Source organism: Ovis aries, chromosome 12 (assembly GCF_016772045.2).
Source record: "Ovis aries strain OAR_USU_Benz2616 breed Rambouillet chromosome 12, ARS-UI_Ramb_v3.0, whole genome shotgun sequence".
Classification (NCBI taxonomy): Eukaryota; Metazoa; Chordata; class Mammalia; order Artiodactyla; family Bovidae; genus Ovis; species Ovis aries.
In genome coordinates, this window is record NC_056065.1 from 62,299,270 (window position 1) to 62,325,448 (window position 26,179).

The 26,179-nt window shown below is 46.2% G+C and overlaps 1 protein-coding gene across 2 annotated transcripts in view; it reads left to right on the top strand.

The window, feature by feature from the left end:
- Positions 1-26,179, top strand: part of LOC101102503 (voltage-dependent R-type calcium channel subunit alpha-1E) — a 342,192-nt gene that overhangs the window by 270,694 nt on the left and 45,319 nt on the right. For both annotated transcript variants that reach the window (XM_042229161.2, XM_042229165.2), the window contains 8 exons: positions 12,784-12,880; positions 15,308-15,468; positions 16,214-16,351; positions 17,882-18,083; positions 19,134-19,298; positions 20,271-20,381; positions 24,226-24,309; positions 25,028-25,153. In XM_042229161.2, coding sequence (XP_042085095.2) covers positions 12,784-12,880; positions 15,308-15,468; positions 16,214-16,351; positions 17,882-18,083; positions 19,134-19,298; positions 20,271-20,381; positions 24,226-24,309; positions 25,028-25,153 — 1,084 coding nt within the window. The remainder of the gene's footprint in view (positions 1-12,783; positions 12,881-15,307; positions 15,469-16,213; positions 16,352-17,881; positions 18,084-19,133; positions 19,299-20,270; positions 20,382-24,225; positions 24,310-25,027; positions 25,154-26,179) is intronic.

The following is a 26,179-nucleotide window of genomic DNA, read 5'->3' on the forward strand; positions in this document are numbered from 1 at the left end:
CCCAGTTGCCCCTCGACAGAGCCCCCGAGAGCCTTACAGCTTCAGCTAACCTGCCCGAATGAGGAGCGCTGGCAAATGGAGAGCAGGGCAAGACTCTAGGGGAAGTCAAAGGCCCTGGTGTTCCTCCCATTGAGTGGAGATGAATGAGCCTAGACAGCAGTCACCTGTGTTCCCCCATGGATTCAGGGTGGGACCAGGGGCAGCTGGTGTATCCTTGCATTTCTTAATTCTGTCATTAAAGGATCCACTTGAAAGAAAAATGAGGCAGCTAGAACAGAGTTGGGGATCACAGAGTCCTGGGTGTGAGGAGATTCTCTGTTCATGAGCAGGGGTCCCCCAGAGCTATCCCAGGGACTTAAGGACCATGTTAATATGTGAAACTCCTGAAGGAAAGACTTCAAACCTTCCTTGGTAGCATACTTAGGAAGACAGTCTTAAACCATCCAGGTAGCTAACTGTGTTCATTACATTAGGGGATTTTTTTTTTTTTTTTCTTGAACACTGATTCAGGAAAGGACTCTCCTAGCCCTCCAGGGTATAGCTAGGAAGTAGGCATATTGTCAGTGCCTTTTCCCTCAGCTGGTGGGTAGAGGGCCCCAGAAGATGAATGACAGCCTTCTGGGTTCTGTCTGGACCTGTTCCACTGTCAGAACAGTTTCACCCTCTCCCATGGGGGCAGTGGAATTCCTCCAGCCTCTCTGAGTACAAGAAAAAGCCAAGTCTTCTAGGCAAGACGAGCTACTCAGTGTGATGGGGCACAAAAAAAGCCTGTGGGGCCTGCTGTTGTTGATGGCAGCTGCAAAAGGGAAGGAACAAGGCATCTCCATAGACTTGACCTTCCTGGTCCAAATGGTCAAGTTTGGATCATCTGTCCTACCTTCTCCCCAGACACTGCCAGCTTTCATCCCTGTGCATTCTGGCAGAGAAAGAAATGGGAGAAGAGTTAAGCATGTTCCTCAAGTGACTGAAATTGGGGAGCACTCTGTCTGTAGGAGAGATGAAAGGTCCCCTGCTGTGCTAAGAATTTGAGAACTCCCAGAACCTGGAAGCAGACTGTGTCCATTGCTGCCCCAGCCAGAGGGGACCCTCCAAAGGAGAACCAGGCTGAATGTGACTTGTGACCCTGAGGTGGGCTGGCCATCGGGACAGCTCCAGTGCCCCTTGTCCTTATGTGCACCAGTGTATTAACCCCATTAGAGTCACGTGGAGTCACTCATGCCCTTCACAAGGAAGCAAAAGATTGAAGACAGGAGGAAAAGGGGACGACAGAGGATGAGATGGTTGGATGGCATCACCAACTTGATGGCCATGAGTTTGAGCTAGCTCCAGGAGTTGGTGATGAACAGGGAAGCCTGGCATGCTGCAGTCCATGGAGTTACAAAGAGTTGGATTGTGCAACTGAACTGAACTGTTCCCAAGGAGATTTCATGAAAGTATTTTCCCAACAATCTGGTCCCTGTGTGGACTGTCAGAGCAAGATAAAAATAAAGGCAACTCTGGCTCTGCTAAGGGGACTTCTAGTTCCTCTTCCTTCTCCTTCATGGAAGAAAATACCAAAGATTACCTTTGTCCTAAGGAGATCTGCTGTTTTTGTCAGAGATAAATCTTACCCCTCGGTTTTTAAAGTCAAGGTCCCATCTCATTTTACCAATTCATTTGTGTACATTATTCATCATATTGTTCTCTCTTGTTTTGATCTCAGTAAAAATAAGTTTTTGCTTTGAAGAAATAAGGGACAAAGAAAGAGAAGCATATAGAAAGGAGGCCACCCCGTCTTGAAGAACAGAGCTCACTGGGGTCACAGGGCAGAGTGGGAGGAAGAGGGTGGGCTGTGGAGTCAGGAAGGCCCAGCTCCTCCGCTTACCAGCTTCATGGCCTAGAGTAACATAGCAAGGTATTAACCTGTTTAACTTTTGTTTCTCATCTCTGACAAGGAAACAGAATGATGTGTTTCAAGCACTTAGCCCAGGGCCTGGTCCAAAGTGATCAGTAAATGTGAATTCCCTTCCTTGTGTTTCCATTCTCCTTCATGTCATCAAGTGTGAATACGCAGCAAAATACGTTAATGCATAATGGATGCAAATAGTTGAAGATGAACACCGTCCGGTTTCCAAGACTTGGTTATCGTCCACACACCTGGTCTGTGTTGGTGCCAGTGGGGAGGAGGTGTGTGTTAAAGGAAGGCTCTCTGCATGCCAGCCTCGTCTCCGCAGTGCAGCAGTCTCTCCTCCGACCCAGAGTGGTGACGGGCTGGAAGGGTGTCATCTGTCTTGTTCTTTCTCTCTGCCTCTTTGAAACGTGGTGGTGGTAGCTTTGGTGCTGGCTGCAGGGGGAAGCCTTAACAGCCCCGGAGCTGAAGCCTCTCTGTTGGTCCTCAGACCAGGTACAGTGCAGGGGACCCCAGGATTCCTCTGCTTCTGGAATCCACACGTATGTGATGGATTGAGCGTTTTGATCCATCACTTGCTTTTAGTGATGTCACTTCCCGAATTTTTTTTCATTTCTCTCCAAAGTATAAATGGAACTTGCTCACACTCTCTCTTTTGTTAGCATCCTTCTAAGCTTGCCATGCATAGCTCCTCTCCCCTTCCTCCTGCTTATGGGACACTCCCCATCTCCTCTGACCTTCATGACGCTTGCTGGGATCCAGGTAATGCTGTCTCTTGCTTGCGTGCTCGCCCTTACTAATTCTGTTCCCTCCCTTTACTCATTAAGGGCCCAGAGAATTCAGCTATCTCATCATTTCAGTAGGGCTAGCCAGAGTTTCCCCTGCCAGCAGAGTGAGGGCCTCGCCTGGGGTAAGCTGACATCAAAATAAGTCCTGTGTCCCACTGCATGGCGGGGTCAGGGACTCAGGCCAGCAGGGACAACATATGAGTCTTTCTATAGGCTTGTCAGGGACCTCCCTCCCTGTGGATACAGCTTTCATTGTCACTTCCCGTATTTTTTCCCCTAGTCATGTCCACCATTCACATAACATTACTCCTGCCCTCTCTCCCCCCAACCTTGAAATTGAACCTCGCCATATTAAGGCTTCTAAAAAGGCTCAATTTGAGCAGAACCGATGGTGATTGCCATGGTAACAGCTTCCCATGGCTCCTCAGAAGTCAGAAGTGACTTGGTATCCCTTCCACTGGCAGCCAGAGCCTTCTCAGAACCCAGCCCAAGTTCCAAGAGCAACACCCCAAACCAAGGGGAGAGAATGGCCCCTAGCTGAATTCTCAGAGAGAGCTGAGCCCTTCCACGGCAGAGGTCTGCACCTGTCGCCATGTATGTTTTCTGGAAACATATGTGCTATTTCTGCAGTGGCCGAAAGGAATCTGTCTTCTCTGTAGCCATGCACATCAAGTGAAGGGATTCTTTATAATGTAAACTCGACAAATTCCACGCGGGGACTTTATTGACTTTTGAGGAGGAGGGTACAGGGGTTTATTTTCTGCATGTGGGCATAGCAGGGGACAAGAAAATAAACGGAAAGATACCTGTGATAGCACCTTTTCCGTTCTTCCCCGTCCACTTTTACATTATAAAGCATTTCTAAGAACACTCAGGTCTCCCTCCCTAAGCCCGATAACCTGTGTAGAGGTGGGTGGGCTTCTGGCAGAGGGTGGCACCCTCATCCCACTGCCCTCAGAGCACCGCGCCTTCTTGGCCCTGTGAAGACAGTGTTTGCCGCCTATAAATGTCCTGACTGTGTCTTTTCCTCCCTGTGGTTTCAAGAAAAGTCTGGTGAATGACTAGGTCTCTGAAACCATTCTCTTTTTATCTTTTTCTATTTGAAAAAGAGGGTGGTGTTTTTTTTGTTGTTGTTGTTCCTGTTTGATGGTTATTGTCCACCAAAAGACCGGAAACCGCTTTCCCCAGTGTTCTCACACCCTGTTGCCATCCCTTCTGCTTCCCATCTTGCTGGGTGGGAAAGCAGAGATGGTTCCAGCCTTGGCATTTCTGGGTATCTGCACATTGGGCCCCTCACTTTGGGGCGCCACACCCAAAGTCAGCTGCCTTGTAGGGGGGTCTTGTGTCCACTATGCGGGTTGAGTTCATGAGCCTTGTGGGATTCTGTCCAGGGATGGCACTGCTGTCTGGCCCCCAGGATTCCTGTCGTCCCTGTTCAGCGAAGGGCTTCCTGGGCAGGCGGTGGGCGTGGCTGCCTCTCAGGAGTGACCGCAGGGGAGGACGGGAAGGCTGTGATCCTGCACGCCAGCCCGGGCACCTCCCCCCTCCTCATTGCTATTGCTCTACAACATGTTGCTTGACCAGCTCAAGTCAAGTCACCAAGCGAGTTGTCCCGGGTTGGATTCTAAATAGTAAGTCTGAGGCTTATGATGGCTTCTCAACGCAGTTTAAAAATGACCGGAATTCTGCTTCTGGATACAGGTCTGTACATCAGTCAGAGTCATGCAGGTTCGTGAGAAGCTGAAGGCTTCCCATTACCATTTTCCATCATAGCAGGGCACGAGGTAAGGTCAGGACTTCCTGGCACGCAGAGGCTCTGGATCACAGCCGCTCTTGGCCTTTCATTATTCAGTGCTTAGCCAGGAAAGTAAAACATGAGTCAATCTGCCTCTTGATGCCAGAAGGAACGGAATTCCCACATTAGCTTTTATTACATTCTTTTCACTGAAGTATGTCACTTTCTGACACTTAACCCTCTGCCCTAGTCTCTCAGATGGATAAGGTCTTTTGAATGCATTCAGAACCAGCCGCAGCAGCAGAGCTGATTCTGAATCCTTTCAATGAAATATACAAGCACAGACCATTTTAGACTTGGAAATGGCACTCGGGCTCTGGTTTTGCATTTGAGGTTTTGCGTTTGTGAAGGTGGGAATGTGCACACATGAGAAAGGAGTGACTAGAATTGAAATGCTGGCACGTGCTCACACTTGGCAGAGCTTGGTAACAATACAATTGACATTTCACCTCACACCTGCCTGACCCTTCCTCCTGTCCTTTGCAGTCTGCTGTGTCTAAGGCAGTCCTCTCCAACCTCAAGCTTTGCCTTCTGGGCTTGCTTCTTGACAGCCCTCCTTCTTATAACCGTGAAAGGGATGTCTCCCACAGGAAGCTATGACTACGCATTAATCTTGGAGGAGGGAGAAAGGTGAACAAAGTCCTACTCCATGCCAGGAAGACCCATTTACCACTGAGCCAGACAGTTCATCCAGTTCCAGCGCTCTGTGGAAGAGAATGAAGGATTAAAATTAAATTTAGCCGTCAGGTAGCCCATTAACTGTGGATTTAGGATGTCAGCCGAGCTGGAATTGGAAATTTCCAGCCATGAACAGATAGAAGGATGTCGTTGCTTGAGACTCCAGCTTTAGGAGTCACCTCGAGAGTGACTTTATCTGACTTTGTGCCCCAGCAGGGACTCTGAAGATGATTAATGACCACGGGCTCTTGGGGTTCCCACTGCTCTATTTTGTGCCCTGGCTGCCTTGCCTACTGGGTTGGGGAGGGAGAAAGGAGTGTCATGGTGGTAGCACATGGAGGAAGTGTCTGAAAGAAGGAGATAAGTTCCCAGTCTACCTGCTGCTGTCTTTAAGCCCCAGCATGCATGTTTTTTAATGAACACTGGAAAATGCATTGTCTGTTACAAATGCCACTGGTGCTGCTGGGGAACCCTCTGTAGAATGTGTGCTTAGGGACTTTTATCATATGGAGACAATGAGTATGAACACCTAAATATCTCTCTTTATTAGCAAGCACAAATTGGAGAGTTGGTTGTTTGTAAATAAGATCTCAGCTTGTGGTCACAGAACCAAGCAAAATGAAATGGTCCAATCCACATGGTACCCAACAGTTTGACTAACCAAACTCTGGTCCCAGAGTACCCAGCACAAGAAAATGAGGCTTCACAGCTATGGGATGAGCCCACTTCTGCAGGATTAGTGGAAACTCATCACAGTGCCCTCCATATTTAAAAGTAGGTTTCAGAGTAATTTGAGTCAGAAGATTTTATGATGAGACTTGGAAAGTATCAGCTCAGATCATGTGCCCTGCCAGCCATCTGCTTCAGTCACACCCATAGAGGCACAGCCTAGCATTATGAATTAGTCTCCAGCTGAGGGAGTGTATGGGCTGGACTTTAGCTGGCACCAGTGCCTTTGTAGAAAGATCAACAGATGAGGGGGTCTTTGGGTATGTTCAGATTATGAAGACTAAGAAGCAAGATAGATCAGGCCACTGTTCATCAGAATGAATAACAAAATCGCGAGGCAAGCCTTTGGGAACCCACCTGCCAATACAAGAGACATCAGGGATGTGGGGTCAATCCCTGGGTCGGGCAGATCCCCTGGAGGAAGGCATGGCAACTCACTCCAGTATCTTGCCTGGAAAATCCCATGGACAGAGGAGTCTGGTGGGCTACAGTCCATGGGGGTCACAAGAGTCAGACATGTCTGAAACAACCTAATACACACACAGTTAGATGCTTTGCTATCTCTTGCTGCTTCTCAGTTCTTAGACAGAAATACCTTCCGTTGAGAGTATAGTGCTGGTGTTTTGCAAAGGAGAAAGTTTTCAAAGGCAATAATCAGTGTGCACAGGGAGCTCACTGAGGTCCGTATGCCAGAAGAAAAGAGTTATGCACTAACCACTAGTGCTCTGCTCACAGAACAAAGAAAGCTGGCAGAGGCCCAAAGGATTTAGAGCCCTGGGTGATCCCAAGAGATGCTGAGGTATGGGTCAAGAGGGAAAATAATCCCCAAATGGCAGCAGCTGGTAAGTGACAAGGTCAAAGTGCTGGATTTAGATGCCTCACATAGAGGACCTAGCCTTGACATTGAGTACTGGAGAGTTCTGTTTCCAGAGGCAGGCGTGGCCAATGCAGAGGGGCAACTTCTTCCTCACTTCCATGGGGCTTTAGAATTTTTAAAGTGCTTTCACACTTTTTATTTCGTTTGTCACTCTACGGTCCTGTTTCACAGTTGAAAAATGGATTGCCTGAGGTTTGACTAGTTTGACTCATTTGAGTAATAATAGCAAAACCAGTTCTTAAACAACTGATAATTTTGATTTTGAGTTCAGGGCTTTCTGCATTACATTAAGCTCCCTTCTACCTCTTACAAGATAGTTCTAAGTAGTTCTACTTCGTTCCAAGCCATTGACCTCTGTAAAGTCAAAGTGGTGGCTTGGTATGGATTTCTCCTTGTCCCACGGATCCTCTTTCTCTGCCTGGAAACAGACAAGACCTGATGGACCAGATGGAGAAAGCATTCCTGACCTTGTCCATCTTGCTGTTTCATCTGTATCTTTTTCTTCCCATGAACCCTCACAGGCCCTAGACTGATAAAGGATACTAGGATAGATGGCTCAGTATTTGAGCTCACGAACTGCTGGTTTCTTTTGCTGTTTCCTTCTTTGGTTAAAACCCTCCATTGGTTCCTATGTGAAAAGGCATTGTAACATCATAAATCATAACACCGTGAATAAGAGCCTAGGTTTCAGAGTCAGGTGTTAAATAAACTTAGCGTTGTTAATTATTAACCCACCTTTGCTCTCTGAACTTCTACTTACTCATCTATAAGTAGAAATTAAAAATAACTATTTTGGTCTTGTGAGAATTAAGTAAGGTAAAATATATTGCGTCCAGTATAGCATGAAATACTTTGTATTATATTAGTTAGGCATTATTATTGACTACTTAATAATAGTCCAGACACTTTAGGAAGGTTCAAGCTTTCTCACAGCATAACCCCACTGCCCCCTTACATTCCAGTACCCTGTCCATTCCCCTGACACAAGAGATTCCTTAAAATCCCATTACTGTTCCCTGCTGGGCTCAGGGGAGGGCAGAGGACCATTCCACTTAAAAGACGGAGGGGCTCTTCAGAACCCAGTGTCCTGGCTGTCTCCCCCACCCCCAAGCACCCTCCTATGAAAGAAGAGTCAGTTCCTAGCAGAAATCAATTTAAGTCTTTTGAGAAAGTATGTTGCAGGGAGTGGGGGGTGGGGCGGTGAAGCTGGAAAGCAAGATTATGGTAAATGATGAGTGATTACACATGGAAAATCTGGAGGGCAGATTTTCCAGTTGAGCTGGAAAATTCTCATCTTTTACTGATGAGACAAAAGAGAAACATGGCAGTTATTTTCTGGAGAGCAGCCAGGAACTTAACAAATAAGTAAGAAATATAGTAAATGGGGAAATGGGGAGCCCAACTTAGCCCCTATTAGCGCTAAGCCAGTACATCCTCACATATGAAATTATCCTCATGTTAGAGTCAATTTTTAAAACTGAGGAAATTTCACTAATTAGCTAGGCAGTGTTAAAAAAAATTCTGATTATACATCTAGTAGCAAAGACTAGCAAAGTGTTATCAAATGATTATATTTAGATGATCTGTAAAAAGCTCATGAATTTTTTTCTAAAACAATGTGCCTCAGTTGAAGTACTTGAAGAGGTTGTCCTCTTAGTTTGATAAAGCCTTCCCTTGCAATCTTGTTGAGTTGGATAATGGCTTAAATGATTCTTCTATGCAAGGATTTGGGAGAGGCAATTTGGCCTGGCTCTTGTGTAAATGTATGATATATTTTAATTAATGGGGGCTACATTGTTGATTGACACTTTTCCTGACTCTGTGGCTTCATTGGCAAGTATTCCTTTCATTTCAGTGAAAATTTTCAAACTGTACTGAAATGTATCTTAACAAAACTGAGAATGCAAGCATGCTTTTTCACAGCCACTCAAGAGCATAGCTTTTCAGTGGCTGCTCTGCAGTGAGAGACCTGTGTGAAAGATGTGCAGAGCAATGACTAATCTTCATTTTACTTTTGGCCTGTGTCTAATTACTAGCCCTGGCTCCACTCTGTGGGAGTCACAATGGGACAAACAGCCCTCCAGCCAGGACCTGGGCGGTCGCAGTCAGTTGTTCAAATCAGAGTGCACCGTCGAAGAATTCCACTTCCCGAAACAAGGGACACACAAGCCCACTGGTCAGAGATCCCCTTTGTTCCATGGCATGATATTTTACTAAGATCTTGGGATAGTATTAATTGTAGACAGCAAATTTCTGCCCTTTATCTGAGTGTGTGAGAGGAGCAAAAATTATTGAACCTTCCTTCATGCGATGGGTATCTGTGAGAATGAGCTCATTTAGACTCAACTGGATCTCAAGTTCTTGGGGTTAAAGTCCTGAGCTAAGAGGAAGAAGAAAGCCTAGACCACCTGCCCATCCACTGATCCCACTCTTCTCTCGCTTCAGGGTATGGGAGATTCTCCTTTAGCTTCTCCTCATGATGCATGTGGCCCAGGAAAGAGATGGTGACCCAGTAGTTGTTTTGGTAGAATTGTCAATCAAATGATTCTGTTTTCCCCACAGCATTTAGCTTGCAGTTTTAGCTTCATTTGCTTGCTTGCTTATTTGAAACCTGTCTTCTCTCCTAGATTAGGTGAGCTCCAAGAGGGTAGGCACCTCATTTGTTTTGTTCACAGCCATGTAGCCAGTACTTAGGATAATGCCAGACATTTATTAAAGACTCCATCAGTGCTGTCGAATGAGTGGATTAGAGGTATATTTGGCTGACCTACCACGTGTCCAGTCTCATGCATGAGAAGACACTGTTACAACTCAGGAGAAGACATTACCTCTGTCTTCTGAGAATTTGGAGATTATCATGTGAGAGATTTAAGGTTTATAAAGCCTTGGGATTTAATTCTTAAACAACCATTCATTTGACATTTACAGTGAACAGTAATATACTTTCCAATATGGGGCCATTCCCTGAATAAAATCGTCACTAGAAGTCTTTGCTTGTGGCACATGGTGGTGTAACACAGGTTTATGGTACATAAAAAAAATTAAAGGAAGAAAAAGTACCCTTCACAGCAGACTGTCAACCAAGAAGCAAAGGCTGAATTCTAGGCATTTCTCCATAGCAGCAGGCCTGTTCACCCATGGCACTGGGGCTCACTCACTGAGATCTTATGCAAGGCACATCTTCCCCAGGCTGCAGTTTTGTTTGCAGTTAAGAGGATTTCAGGGATCTCTTCCAGCTCTAGAATTTGGTGAGCCATTTGACAGAGCCTGGAATGGAAACCTGCTGGCGCAGAAGCTAGTGGTGCAGAGCGAGAGCTCTGAACATCATGCAGACTTGGGTTCAAGTCCCAGCTCACCCTGCCAGTGCCAAGCACTCGACCTCTCAGCATCTCATCTGTGAAACAGAGATGGTAATACCTTTGTGCTAAAGTGACTAGGATGTCCAAATAAAGAGTTGAGCTAAAAGTGCTTAACACTGAGTCTGGCCAAGAATAAATATTAAAGTTAGTCCTCATATCTCATATGTTTTATATTCATGCTCTACATCTTTATTTGTGTCATTGTTAAACCCCACCGCTAGAGCAGGGGTGATTTGTCTTCCAGCTGCACAGTAAATAGCTCACAAAGGACAGGTGGTCATTTAATTTATCAAAAGGCATCTCTTTGTGTGACATCAGGACCTTGATAGACAGTGCCTTCCCCTATAATTCAAGCTGGATTTGTAATGTGGCCCTTCTGTGCTTTTGAGAGATGTCAGAGTAGCCCTCTCCTGGACATTGCGTGTCCCTCTCCAAATGAAATCCTTCATAAACATAAATATGCCACGATGCTTTGAAACACCTTTCCCAATACATAGTTTCTGGCCCAAAGTAGGCATTTTTCCTCTAGTCTGATATCTTATACATTCACTGGAAACAGAGTTTGACTGAAGACTACTAAGGAAGAGGACGTGAAAGCCTACATTGAGAAAACTTCAGTTCAGCAAGGCTCCATGAAATAATGTACAACTTGGGGAATGCCATCAGGTTAGAGGCAGCATCACCAATGCCTGCAGAGGGCCTTGGCCTTTCCAGGGTAGAGAGGTGGGTATGGAGCCATGGTGAGCTGGCCCTTCCTTTCACAAAGTGTGTGGACTCTGCAAGTGCCAAGGCTGTAAGAGGGATCACCCGGGTCTGGACTTCTCCAATTTCCCATCACCCTAAATTCTCCTTTCTCCCTGAAGTTTACTGACTGTCTCCCTTCTCTCCATTCCCCTCCCCTCTTTTTTTTTTTTTTTTAAACTGCTTTCTGCTTGGATCCTCCATAGGAATGCTTTGGGGTAAATATTTTTTTCTTCCGTTTTCTTTGAAGGGAGTGGGGTGGAGGAGGGAGAATGTGTGATTGGGAGGTAAGGAGCTGACTCACTGAGAAAGCAGTGGTGAGTTTATGTGTGTGGTGTGTTCTCATTGACATCTAAGGAAACCAAAACTAGGAGTCACCAAGCTTTTTTGGAAAATGATCATTCTTACTGGTTTGGATGTGTATTTGGGCTTTTATGTTGCCTTCTTAGTTTTATTGACCAACCCTTATCAAATAGACAAAACCCATGGATGCAGAAGGCCATTGATATCAATGTGATACTTTTGGGTTATCTACATTCAGATCTACAGTGGAGTAAAAGTGACTTATAGGTCATGGATTATAACCATTTAAGAGGGTCTGAAAATATACATTCTAGTCAGTCAGTATTCCATTAAATGTCTTCCTGCCTTGCCTTGTATGAAAGAATAGATGGCCTTTGATCTTCCTGTCTGGGAGGATGGGTATGGCAGGGAAGGCAGGGTGGAAAACAGGTAGAAGCCTTGGGGTTTCCATCTGATGTTCTAGATGGATCCCATTTCTTCTGATTGTCGGTGTCGTGGTAATCTGGGCCAGTGTGAGGGAAGAACCGGAGCCTGAGCTCACTATTTAGACTCTCATTTCCTACCATCTGTGTGTTTTACAAATTGCACTTGTTTGACTTGAATGCAAAGATCTCAGGGGATGAGTGGGGTGGAGAGAGAAATGCAGGTTGACTTATTCATTTCCTTCCTAAAAATAGATGTATTTTGTCTACTAGGAGCAAACATTTTTGAGAGGCTGAAGGGGGAGGGTCCTTGGCTGTAAGGCAAGGATAAAGGTGGGCGGGGGCTGCAGTTTGGGCCTCCCCCAACTGTAGGCTGTCCACAGTTTGTGCTGGATGCAGAGGGCTTGAAATGGGAAGGACTGCAGGAAGAGCCAGCTGCACAGAGATAATGGGGGTGTGAGCCAAGGTCCTGGCTGGAAGCCTGCATGACATGCTGTCTCTGGAGCAGGCAGCCTGGCATAGCAAGGGCATCCTGTCCCTGCCAGCCCTCCTCACCCTGCTCTCCCTGGAACTGTGCAGAGGTGACCAACCTATAAACCAAAAGAAAGGACTAGGTTGAGTCTTCGGATAAGACTTGCTCTCAACTGGGGCTCCCTATTCAATTCAATAAATATTAGGTTGGCCAAAAAAGTTTGTGTGTTTCTGTTAAGATGTCATGGAAAAACCCAAATGAACTTTCTGGCCAACCCAATATTGTTAGAGAGCCTTCTGCTGAAGACTCCCTAGGCTGGGCATGGTGCCCATCCACAGTGGGCTATGGCCCTGTTCCTTAGTCCGTGTATCATCCATTTCCATTTGGCCAGTGTGGTCATGAGCTGCGTGGCTCTGGCGGTTGGGAGGGGGAGAAGTGTTGATAAACACACGTGCATGGGTGCCTCTGTGGTGTCCCGTGTCTCCCTCTGCATGCGTATACATGGGTATGTGAGTGTACATGCGTGCCTGTGAGTGTGTACACCCAGGGGAGTGATTGGGAAGTTTTCCCGGAGCATGTTTCTTGGGGGTCTCCCTAAAGGAGTCTACTCTGACCCAGTTTCTAGCCTCTTGACCGCCTCTCTCCCCCTTCCCCCTGCTCTGTTTAATGCAGTAGTGTGACCATCTCTTTAATTCTCCCCTGTCCTGTGATTCCCTGGGGCTTCTCTGCAGAACCAACAAGGGTCGGGATATCAAGACCATCAAGTCCCTGAGGGTTCTCCGTGTCCTGAGGCCGCTGAAGACCATCAAGCGCCTGCCTAAGCTCAAGGTGATGTTCGCCAGTTTCTTCCCTTCAGCTCCCCTTTGCCCATTCTTCCCTCTCTAGCCACCGTTGGCCTGCTTTGGGAGAATTATTTCTGGAAATATTCCTGTTGCTCACATGAGGACTAGGATTCTTTTTGTCTGCTAAAACTAAGGGTCTTAGTCTCAAAGGAAAATAACCAACGTCCCAAGAACTCTCCAAGGAGGCTTTCACCCCTTGACTCCAAATCTAGGAGGTATTTCCTACCCACTCTGGCAAGTCATAGGAAGAACCTTGTGTGGCTTTGTCCTGGGACCTCCCGTGTGGTTAAGGTGGGTCAGATACCAGAATGGAAGCAACAAGAGCTGTGGGCATCATGGTCTGTATGCTTGGTCAGACAAAGTAACCTGGGATGGTTTCTTTCCTCGTGATTCTAGAGAAACAAAGGACTAGAAGAGGCTTGATGCTTCATATTTTTGTGGCATGAATAGGTCAATAACTTGCCCAAGGACAGTCATTTTCGGCACCAGCAGAGAAGCAATGGGGACATGAGCTCCCGCAGCTGAGTTCTCCCTATTGTCAAGACCTGTGTCTGCATAGGTCTAAGTCTGGCTTCTCCTGCCCCCTGGCCTGATGGCCCATCCTGCGCTCCTTCCCTGAGGCTTCCTGCCCTCAGGTTGCTGGCATGTGGAACCCGCCTCTCCCACACACATCTGCTGCTGTTATGGAAGCTGAAGCCTCATGGGATAGAAGTTCTTCCTCCCTGTATTCCTGGGAATGAGAGCCAGTCACCACTGGGCAGGGAACTGGGGACCCCCATGCTCCCCATCCCTCTGTCCCACTGAGTTTACATCACCTCTAATATTCCCCACCCATCCTCTACCAGCACCAGCCCAGCTGCTTCCCTTTCAGCCCTCTGGCTCTGCAGGGGGATGGTAAGCCAACCAGGTTGGTCAGAGGCTTAGGATCACAGGAAGGTCTCTTTTGAAAGACCCTTATCTGGCTGAGACACAGCTTCCTCTCAGAGCCTGGGGCCCTTGCTATTTGAATGGGTTCCTGAGGAGAGAGGCTCATGCCTCACAGGAAGTGTCCTCACCGCCTGCTCCCCTCCTCCACTGCCCGGCCTCCCTTCCTGGATGAGGTGCTTCCCATGGTGATGGGCCCAACACAGGGCCTGGCCTGGCTCAGCACCCGTGAACATTCCTTTCTGCCTTTCCCCCAGCAAAACGTGGCCAGGAGCCCTGGGGCCCAACAACCTCTGTCGTTAGCCGCAGCCCAGGTCCACTGGTCTCATCTCCTCTGAGCTATGCTGTGGCCCAGAGAAGAGCTCAGACAGGTGGATGGTGTTACTCACCAGGCTGGAGAAGGCGCCCCCAACCTTGGCTAATTCCAATTAATTAGGAAGGGCTGGCGCCTCGCTCTGCAGCTCCATAACCTGAGGGAAATGTAGGTGGATCTGATAATTCCGTGAGTCTGCGTGTGGCTCCCATTCCCTGCGGTGCTGAACTAATTAAACCAGCATTGTTCACCCAGCACCGTGAAGAGGCAACCGCTCACACGCAGGGCGACTGTGGGGCTAGACTCGCCAGTGCGCCAAACCTACAAACCTAGAAAACAACCCCAAAATGGTTTGAAATACGTTGAATTCCCGTGTAGCTCTTCACGGAGTAGGGCCTAGAAGGGATTCTCCAGAGGGAGATTCAGTGCCTTGGACTGAAGCGCAAGTTTCTGGTTCTGTCTTCCAGTCCTCCTGTCTCTAAGAGGGCATCTCTCACCCCTTCCCACATCACCTGTTGAATCTTCAAACCCGGCACAGTTAGCTTTTAAACTAGAGAACCTTTATCTGAAATGTGGAATGCAGTTGGGGGTAAATGTATGAACTTATTACGGAATATCATTAAAAGGAACAAAGATGATGGTTTATCACTCCCCACCCCATTTAGAAAGCAAAGGGAAAGCAATACGTATTCAGTAGACAAACGAAATCTAAGAATGTGCCCTAAATAAATGAGGTTTATAGATAAGCTATTTAATGTATTGCAGAAAAGGGATCCTTGAAATCATTTAGCCTATTGAATGCCTAAAACAGGCTAAATGATTTCGAGGATCCCTTTTCTGCAATACATTTCTGTTTCACACTAAGCGAAGTACACGTAATGGAATTCCACAGAGGACTTCCTCCACTGCCTGCTGCCATCTGGTCTCTTCTGCTTCGGGTTTCCTTTCAGATTCAGAGCATGTGTTCCCCTCCCAAGTGGCAGGTTGCTGTAGTCATGACCAGGTTAGAGGCCAGGCCTGAGTCCTGTGAGTGTCACTTCTTAGTAGGGTGGTATCTTCTGGGGCACCTTCTCCGAGCGCCGGCTGCTGGTTATGTGGGTCCCATGCAGCTGCGGGCATACCCACAGGCCATTCCAGGGACTCACTCACCAGGGCTCTTTTTTTTTCTGTTCTCAGGCTGTCTTCGACTGTGTGGTCACCTCCTTGAAAAACGTCTTCAACATACTCATTGTCTATAAGCTCTTCATGTTCATCTTTGCTGTCATCGCGGTTCAGCTTTTCAAGGGCAAGTTCTTCTACTGCACGGACAGTTCCAAGGACACAGAGAAGGAGTGCATGTGAGTGCCTCCAGCACGCACCACTCACTGTCTGCTGAAGTGTGTTTCGATAAGGTCCACCCCTCCCTTTATAGATAGGTCATTTCTTTCTCTCTTACTTAAATCCATTGCACTTTGGGGGAAAACAAAAGTCAAAATATGAAGTTGCTGCATTTTGATTGAGTACCTCTTTTGTGTCAGGCATGGACATTGCACGTCAGGTTTAAATTGTAAATCTTTCTCATGACCTTCTGAGATGGGTCTTCTTTGCACGTTATAGATGTGGAAGTTGAGGCACAGAAAGTTTAAGTTGCTCAAGATTTCTCAGCAACTAACTGGGCTTCCCTTGTGGCTTAACTGGTAAAGAATCTGCCTGCAATGCAGGAGACCTGGGTTCGAGCCCTGGATTGAGAAGATCCCCTGGAGAAGGGAAAGGCTACCCACTCTAGTATTCTGACCTGGAGAATTCCATGGACTGTATAGTCTATGGGGTCACAAAGAGTCAGACATGTCTGAGCGGCTTTCACTTTCACTTTCACCCAGCAACTAGTGAAAGGATTAAGATTTAATCTTCCATGTCTATTGGGCACGACATCTCATTTTTGTTCCATGATAATATGCGGTCATAATAAAATCCCTCCTTCCTTGCATTTGAATGCCAATAATTCAATAATTACTAGGGTACGTTATTGTAGTCCCTAGAATCTCTTTGCTCTTCTGTGAACTATAGTGACAAGGTTCTGGTTCATTTCTGCTCTGGTTTTAGAGGCAACTATGTAGATCATGAGAAAAACAAGATGGAGGTGAAAGGCCGAGAGTGGAAGCGCCATGAATTCCATTATGACAACATCATCTGGGCTCTGCTGACTCTCTTCACTGTCTCCACAGGGGAAGGATGGCCTCAGTGAGTAATGGGTTTGACTTGGCGTACTTGTCTGTAAGCTGGGCTGGGACCATGTGTTTGCTTTGAGAAGCTGATTTAAGATGAACAAGGCTAACCCTTGGGTATTATACCAAGGAAGGTAAGTGGTTCTGAATAGGTGAGACAGGCAGGAGAGAGGAAGAATGAAAATCCCTCAGACAGGAATCAGGCGGGATCTGATGAAGTCAGGGAAATATCCGGTGCACTTCATGTTTTAGCTGATTATCGAGGAGCTGAATGAGCCATCTGACTCTTACAGAACAAATGAACTTTGAACAGCTCTCCACGCCTTAGGAGAGTCCCTGAGGACTGTTTTAGACACATTTATCATCCAGGCAGACCCTGGACATGAGAGAGACTGAGGGTTAAGGATGAGCTGGCAGAACCCAGGGACACTTTCTGTGATCATACCTTATATGGCAAAAGTAACTGCAGTTTTTTTATGCTGCTCATGGCGCTAGTGGTAAAGAACCCACCTGCCAATACAGGAGATGTAAGAGATGCTAGTTCGATCCCTGGGTCGGGAAGATCTCCTGGAGAAGGAAATGGCAACCCACTCCAGTATTCTTGCCTGGAGAATCCCATGGACAAAGAAGCCTGGCAGGCTACAGTCCATAGGGTTGCAAAGAGTCAAACATGACTGAAGTGACTTAGCACACAGCTGCAGGCTGATTTTTTTCAGAGACTTGGCAATAACCAAGACACCACTTTTTGGTGGCAGCATACTCTGTTGGCAGCAAAATGCCAAAGGGGAATTGCGGAGTCTTGCTATTTCATAACAACCTCAACTATAAAATAATGTCACTCTGGTGCTTAGGAGTTGGATCCGGGATGGCACAGGGGCCAGAAACAGCAGTGGCTTGGGGGTCACCAGATCGCCACCGACTTGGTTTTGGAGCCCCCAATTCATGGAAGATCCATGAAGTTTAAAGGATGATTTGGGAGAATGGCATTGAAACATGTATACTATCATGTAAGAAACAAATCGCCAGTCTATGTTCGATGCAGGATACAGGATGCTTGGGGCTGGTGCACGGGGATGATCCAGAGGGATGATATGGGGTGGGAGGTGGGAGGGGGGTTCATGTTTGGGAATTCATGTACACCCGTGGCGGATTCATGTCAATGTATGGCAAAACCAATACAGTATTGTAAAAGTAAAATAAAGTAAAAATTAAAAAACAATAATAAAAAAAGAGCCAAATAAGAAAATGCAGGGGGCTTCCCTGGTGATCCAGTGGTTAAGAGTTTTCCTTCCAGTGCAGCATGAGTGGGCTCAGTCCCTGGTTGGGGAGTTAAGAACCCCCAAGCGTAGTGGCCAAAAAACCAAAACATAAAACTGCTTCTACAGTATGTCATGAATTCAATGAAGACTTTAAAAATGGTCCATATCAAAAAAAAAATAAAAATCATATGTGTATATAATAGGGGGCATATCAGCTAATGAAGCCTTGAGTCAGAGCAGCTGCCAAGACCGCCTCCACCATGCCCGCCTCCTCTTTCTGTCCCCAGAGTCTTGCAGCACTCGGTCGATGTGACGGAGGAAGACCGAGGCCCGAGCCGCAGCAACCGGATGGAGATGTCCATCTTTTATGTGGTCTACTTCGTGGTCTTCCCTTTCTTCTTTGTCAACATCTTTGTGGCTCTCATCATCATCACCTTCCAGGAGCAAGGGGACAAAATGATGGAAGAGTGCAGCCTGGAGAAGAATGAGGTGAAGCAAGGGGGTCTGGAGCACGAGGTAGCGGGGGCTCCAGAAAGGACTGTCAGACCAGCAGCGCTGGAGGAAAACAGAATGTTCTCCACTCTCTGATGAATTAGAGAATTGGGGGGAAATGTTTTAGTTGGTCATCAAATGAACATCTTGGAGCATCTGCTGTGTTTAAAGCCTAAGAATAAAGCATAGGAGTGGGCTTCCCTGGTGGCTAGATGGTAAAGAATCTGCCTGTAATGGGGGAGACCTGAGTTCAATCCCTCGGTTGGGAAGATCCCCTGGAGGAGGGCATGGCAACCCACTCCAGTATTCTTGCCTGGAGAATCCCATGGCCAGAGGAGCCTGGCGGGCTATAGTCCATGGGGTTGCAAAGAGACATGACTGAGCGACTAACACTTTCACTTTCATGAGGCACAGTGACCTGGAAGGGATCTGTATAAGACGCAGTCCTTACTTTTATGCAGCACGTAGTCTAGAGGTTGGGGGTGAAAGATGTGTGCTAACATTATAACATTAAGACATCCGCTTCCCTGGCAGTGTCCCTCAGTGGTATGTATATGCTGGAAGGGTAGAGAACAAGTCTTACTTGTTACTGCTTTTTGTAGTAACAAGTGTGGTTCTGGCACATTGTCGAGTTCATTGTTTTTATCCTGGACTGCACTAGAAATCATTAAGAGTCTATAAGACAAATGCAAAGAAAGTCCTGTGGGAATGCACAGGGAGATAGATTTTTACTTCTGACTGCAGGCACCAGGTACGGCTTCCTGCCTAGTCATCTCAGCCATGTGCTGTGTAAGAGACTACTATTATCACTGAAAACATTAAGTATGGGACTTACTGTATAACAGCAAGTATTAAGTCCTTACTGTATGACAGCCCACCTGTAGCTTTGTCCAGATAATTTCTTTTGCTACTTTCACCTCTGCTTGTCCAGTCCTAGCCTCTTCTACACTGTCCTCTTCTCCTAAGCATCTAACAGAGAGGCCCCCGGGGTGAGAGTGTGAGGTTTGGGGGATCTGAGCCTGGCTAACCAGTGTGACCCTCCTGCAGAGGGCGTGCATCGACTTCGCCATCAGCGCCAAACCGCTCACCCGCTACATGCCCCAGAACAGGCACACCTTCCAGTACCGCGTCTGGCACTTCGTGGTGTCTCCATCCTTTGAGTACACCATCATGGCCATGATCGCCCTGAACACCGTCGTGCTGATGATGAAGGTGAGAGGGTGGTGGCTGGGAGGCTCTGGGGCAAGCTGAGCCTCGGTGACTGCCCCCTTACAGGGCACATGTGTGTGTGCCCAAGACACTGAGAAAACCCTCCAGGAGGGTGAGGGGGAGGTAGGGAGGACGAATGGGGACTTGGTGTTTAACGGGAACAGAGTTTCTGTTTAGGAAGGTGAAAAATTTGGAAGATGGTGATGGTGAGATTTATACAACAGTGTGAATGTGCTTAGCGCCTCTGAACTTTACAGGTAAATATGGCTAAAGTAGTGTGCTTTGTATGATGTGACTTTTGCCACAATAAAAAACATTTTAAAAAATTCAAGATTGGAAACTCTCTGGCAGTCCAGTGGTTCGGACACCTCACTTCTGTTGCAGGGGGCACAGGTTCAATCCCTGCTCGGGGAACTGGGATGCCACAGTTCCAAACTATGTGCCATGGCCAAAAAACCCCCCCAAAATGGCTTACCAGTCTGTTGCCTCCTTACCTACTTTTCCATCATGGAATCTCTCTTTGAGCTTGTCTCCATCAGCAACCCAGCCTCTAGGTCCTTGGGGTAAAATGCAGTGAAATAACAGCAGCAGTCATGGAACTCTGAAAGCAAAGGTTGGTGATGGCAGTCAGATGCAGATGAGGGTGGAAATGTCAGGTGTGGGTGATTGTGGAGTGCTAAGAGTCAGAAGAGGCATGATGTTATTTAATACTAAATGGTAAAGTGATTAACTTTTGGAAATGTTTCTGTCCTCCTCGCCTTCAGTTTTAGGAAGACTGGCCATTTTGCTAATAAGATTTGTGTTCCTCTGTTTTGTTTTGCTACATAGGATGTGTACGTCTCCTCTCCGGCCCTAGATGACCGTCTTTCCTTCTATATCATGCACCAGAATGTCCCCCTAGGGCAGGGATGCCAGATGGCCAGCCTCTGTGACCTGGATATGCCTCTCACCTTTCCTGTTTTCTCTTCCTGGCAGTACTACTCTGCTCCCTGTACCTATGAGCTGGCCCTGAAGTACCTAAATATCGCCTTCACCATGGTGTTTTCCTTGGAGTGTGTCCTGAAGATCATTGCATTTGGCTTCTTGGTATGTCGTGGGATTTATCCTGGCCTCATGCTTGTCTTCCCTTCTCTTTGGGTTCATATTCCCAGCCTCTGTTGGAAGGGAGGGGTGGTCACTGCTACTCCGGAAATGGTTCACACACCCACCCACCTAATTGTAAATTTGTTTGGACTGCTCAATAAACGGTCATAGAGACAAGGTGCTCTGTGTGTGTGTGGTGGTGGGGGGAGGGTGTTAGGAGAAAGGGCAAAGGGAACCAGAGCCCTCATAATGACCTCAGCTCTGTTCTCTCAAATTCTATCCGTGCTCAAGGGGCCACCAATATTGGGTCTTACTGGAACTTAGTAAGATTTACCTGTTGAGGAGGAGCCAAGCAAGGACTGGGCTAGTAAACCCGAGTGCTTATTTACTGATGGAAGGTTTAAACTCTTAGAACTCAGATGGGAAGATAGCTGTCCCACTTAGCCCCCAACATAGAAACTAATAGATTTTATTAATACCTAATTGTCCTCCTCCCTTTAGTTACGTGAAGAGTAACTTTTGCCAACAAAAATAAATGTTTAGTACTAAAGCTTACAAAGACTAGTGACCTTTAAAGTGTCTGTATGTGTGAGAGAGAGAGGTGAGCATTCTGGAATAGGTTTGGGGAGCACTGGGATGAGTTTTTCTGGCATGAGTCTTCCTTTTACTTTTTTTCAACTGCTAATTATAGTTTTGGCAAAACAGTTCTCTCTGCCACCCCACCCCCGACCCTTGGCTCAGTGTTTACAGTAAGATCAGTGGGATACAGATAAACCCACCTGACAGCTGTTTCACACTTATTTTGTGTGTGAGCTACCATTTCAAATTATATGTGTATATGGCCTTCCCTGAAAGAAGAGAAACTTCGCTTATTATCTGAATGTGGGTTTGACTGCTGGCAGCTTGAGCGGGGACTCTGACCTCAGCGTGGTGGTTGTGAGCGTTGACGGTGGGAGTTGCTTCTGGCTTCCCAGTGGTTCTTTGCAAAGTCATTGATTTGATGGTATAGGGAGGAGAGTTGAAGGGAACCCATGGCAGGTGGCTGTATTGTTGGTTGTTGGACTCCCTTTTGAGTCTTAGAGAAATCAAAAAGTAAACTACCAGCCACAAAGATGCCTTTATAATACAGTCTAGCCCTGGGCAGGGGGAGCAAGGGGTGGGGGAGCTTATATAACAACAGGAAAAGTTTTCCTCTACATCTTGATTTACTTGCATGTTGGATTGATACTGTCTGTGCTTAAGCCCCCAATTATGTGTCAAATTATAGGGCATACTGAATACCTACTTATAAGCTTAACTAGGTGATTCAGCCCCAAAGCCTGCCTCCTTTCCACCCTCACCCTCATATTTTCATTCAAGGTCTAGAAGCATTCTGAACACTATAAAAGGCACCACTAGCCCCAAATAAGTCTTTTCATTGATATGGTGCTGTAGGTTTTCAGAATTCCCTGATACACACTGGTTTGTCAGATCTCCGCAATGACTCTGAAATAGGCATGGCAGAAACTATCCTTGTTGTTGTTATTTTAAATGAGGAAATTGAAGTTCAGAAAAATTATGTTGCTTTTTGAAGGTTACAGACTAAAAGGCAGTAGAATTGGATAGTGGAATGAGAATGAAAAAGGAAGGAAGGAAGAAGAAAGAAAGGAAGAGAATTAAAATACATTGGTTGTCTGGAAAAAGAAAAGTGAAAGTGTTATTTGCTCAGTCATGTTCGACTTTTTGTGACCCCATGAACTGTAGCCCACCAGGCTCCTCTGTTCATGGGATTCTCCAAGCAAGAAAACTAGAGTAGATAGCCATTCCCTTCTCCAGAGGATCTTCCTGACCCAGGGATTGAATTCAGGTCACCTGCATTGCAAGCAGGTTCTTCACCATCTGAGCCACCAGGGAAAAAAGCTTTACATATTATTCATTTTACCTTCATAAGAACTCTATTAGATTGGGCATTACGGTTTTCTTCTTATATGGATGAGCTGGGACTCAGAAAGATTCAGTACTTCACATAAGTTTACTAAAAGGCAGAGCCTGTGTTCAGATCCTGGTCTATCTGGCTTTGGAAGCCCACACTTTGTCCTCCATAATCTCCTAGCCTGTACTATACTCCTCTGCACTTTACCATGCTGTATTGTAAAGCCTCCTCTATTGGAATCCAGGGCTTCTGTCCCCCAAGACTTAGATTTATATTCTAGATCATATATGGGGACTATCTAAGAATGCAATGCAGGAGACCCATGTTCAATCCCTGGGTCGGGAAGATCCCCTGGAGAAGGAAATGGCAACCCATTCCAGTATTCTTACCTGGAGAATTCCATGGCCAGAGGAGCCTGGCAGGCTACAGTCGTTGGTGTTGCAAAGAATCGGACGTGACTGAGCGACTATTGCTCACTCACATCTAAGAATTAGGAAGCTCACTCCAGGTTGGAAATAGGAGAGCCCTGAGATGTGAGGAACTCAGAGACTCAACTTGGCCCCAGTCCTGAAGGAGTAGGCACCCTTAACAGCAGTGAGTTTGTGAGGCTGGATGTCTGGTTTATCTACATGCCTGGCAGGTGCCTGTGACTTTTGAATCAGACAGACGTTTCCAAGCCTCAATTTTCTCATGCATTAAAGGAGGATAACAAGAACTGCCATGTACAGCCATAGATCCTGTGTGTGTGTACAATCATGTAAGACGTCTGGTCCTGAGTAGGTGCTCATAAATGTACCCTCTCTCTCCCCACACCATTTCTATCACATTTCCCTCCCCGCTCTTCAAGCCAGCCCTACCACTCAGTAATTTGTGAAGTATTTATCACTACCTACTAAGAGCATCCATGGGAGGAATAAATGAACTGAAAGAATGCTGAGCAAGGGTCTGGCATGTATAGTAAGGATTCTTGAATGCCAGCCCTGGGGGTGGGAGAGGGTATAGTTGTGCAGTCTCAAGGGTCACTTACAGGAGCGGCCACCCATGGGCAGGGGGGTGATGTTTTGGAGACCCAGGCATTCTCTCTCTTTTAAGGAATATAGTCCAAGGTCTGTGTTCACCTGAGCCCTGGAGATGAGAGCAGAGCCCACTTGGCTCTCACGTTCCAGAGCTGAACGTGTTCTGGTTGGTGCATTTTCCAGGTCCTTTACTCCTTCGTCTCCTTTAACCTTCTCATCTCATTACTGCTTCCTTATATTTTATTTATTCACACCTCCTCGAAAGGTGTAACAGAGCCGAGAAAGATGGGAAAGATGATTTCGTTCATCCTATTGCCAATCAGAAGTTGGTTTGAAAAGGTTCAGTGAAGTTAGGAAGAGATTTTTGGCACATCTTTGATCTTTAGGCACTTAGTTCATCTCTGTGACTTTTACTGTTAGTTGAAAGTCAGAATGGTATATTTATAGGGTCCCATGATACTACTTAAATAATTTAAAAGTTGTAGTTATAGAAAACCTTAGACTAATAATGTAAATCATTTTATTGTCTTGTAGGTGACAATGATGATCTTTCTTTTCTTGGAGGTCAACATGTTCTAGGCTACAAATCACTTTCTTGCATATTTTTATGTAGTATTACATTAAAAAATCTTATGTGTTCTTTATATAGCTTTTTAGTGACAGCTTCAAAAACAAGGTTTTCAAATAGTGATGAAACTGCTTCCCAAATAAGAAATTCTCAAATTAGTGAAGGAGAAACTGCATTTTTGGTTAGAAATAGGAAACTAAAGCCAAAGTTAAAATGAACTTGTCTTGGAATTGAAAAGCTTTAATTCCAAGTGAAAGAGTTATATCATGAAAGATATTTTTTCTTTATTTTTCCCCCTTGTTTTCTTTTATTTTTTCCCCTCTAATGCTCATGGCTGAATTCACTTGGCAGAACTATTTCCGAGACACCTGGAATATCTTTGACTTCATCACTGTGATTGGCAGTATCACAGAAATTATTCTGACGGACAGCAAGGTAAATAGCTCTTTAATCTTTCTCTTTAAGCTCGGCCCTGGAGTAGCATTAAAACAATCCTCGGCACATTCAGTCCATTTTTAACTCCTCAAACCCAATGTGCAGCCCCCTATTCACTTCCTCAGTCCTGAGCTTTCCCCAGAAAATGGGACCATTGGATGACACTGGATCTCATGGAAGGTGTGGTCTCATTTGCATGACTCAAATAGGTGAGTGGGACAGAGGGCCCAGGAGAGGCCATGTCACAGTGTTCTGCTAGATTCTTCAGAAGATACCAAGAATGGAGGCACAGGATCTTTGCCCTCAAAGGTGTTAGACCTAAAGCGGTTCCCTGAGATGGTTCATCCCAAACAAAACTTGGAGAGCTTATCACAAAACCATCATGTTCTAGAGGGATTATGAGGTCTGCTCTCTGACACCCATGTGCAGAGTTAGGACCACCCAGAGAAGACTGGGGAGGCCAGTTTTGCCACCTGTGTTCCGGGCACCCATCTGGGGAATTTCTATACCTTCCTGCCTGGGAATAGAGGGTGGGCCTGGGGAGGCTGAAAGAGATGGTCCCCTCTGGCCCACCAGCTGGAGACGGGGTTAAAAATGAAAGACACCATTCGTGTTCTATTTTATGATCTGAATGAGGGATAAATGCACAAATGCCAGTGCTTAACTTTTCTAAATGACCCGAATGTCACTAATGATATGTTTCCTTCTGGTCCACCAGCTGGTGAACACGAGTGGCTTCAACATGAGCTTTCTGAAGCTCTTCCGGGCGGCCCGCCTCATCAAGCTGCTGCGTCAGGGCTACACCATCCGCATTTTACTGTGGACCTTCGTGCAGTCCTTTAAGGTAAAAGACCTTACCAGCTCCTCCTCTCTGAGGGCTGAGGGACCTCTGTCACATCAGACAGAACACAGCATTATTCAGCAGGTCCCCTCGCCTCTGGGAATGGGTATTTGTCAGAAGCATCAGATAAACACAGCAGTCCACAACTCAGCCAGGAGGTGGTTAGCTTATGACTGATTGGTTAGGATCTCATTCTAGAAAGCATCCCAACTTTGAAACTCAGTTATCGTCTCTGTTCACGGAGGCAGGGGGCTTGTCTTATGAGGTGTGTTCCCTTGCAAGTATTCCAGAATGCCCGGAGCAATCCTGTCCGGGGGCAGAGCCAGCCACCTGTAGTCACACATATCCTCTGAATTTTCAGAGATTCGTCCATGGCTTTATTTCACCCAACAGTTTTTTCAAAGGACTCCTTGAGTTGTGTTTTATAACAAGATGATTCATACCATTCCCACATATGTCATCATTAGTATGTAATTCCTGAACCACTGAATATATGGCATGCTAATGGCCACCTCTGCGTCCTGCAAATGAATAGGACATCTGAGCAAGGTTAATACGGTGAGCATCTTTTGAATGACCTCATGGAGTTGTACAGAGGTGTATGTGTCATAAACAAGTTAAAAATTGAAACCTGAGACCCATGTAAATGACAGAGGCTTTGCATAAAAGAAATTTTCCATATTCAAATATTTGCATGCTGTAGCAAATATAATTAGTTTTTGAAGTTTGGGGAGCATTGACGCTGTTCAAAAACTTACTATTTTCTTCCTAAAATAGAGTTTTTCAAAGATGAAAAATCATGAATTCGATAATTGCCTTCTTTACTTTAATTATCTGTACATTTTAATTATTTGATGTTTGGCTGTACTGGGTCTTCATTGCTGCATGCGGGCTTTCTCTAGTTGTGGAGAGAAGGGGCTGCTCTTCATTGCGGTGCTTGGGCTTCTCACTACAGTGGATTCTCTTGTTGCCGAGCACAGGCTATAGACACATGGGCTTCAGTAATTAATGCTCTCAGGCTCTGGAGCT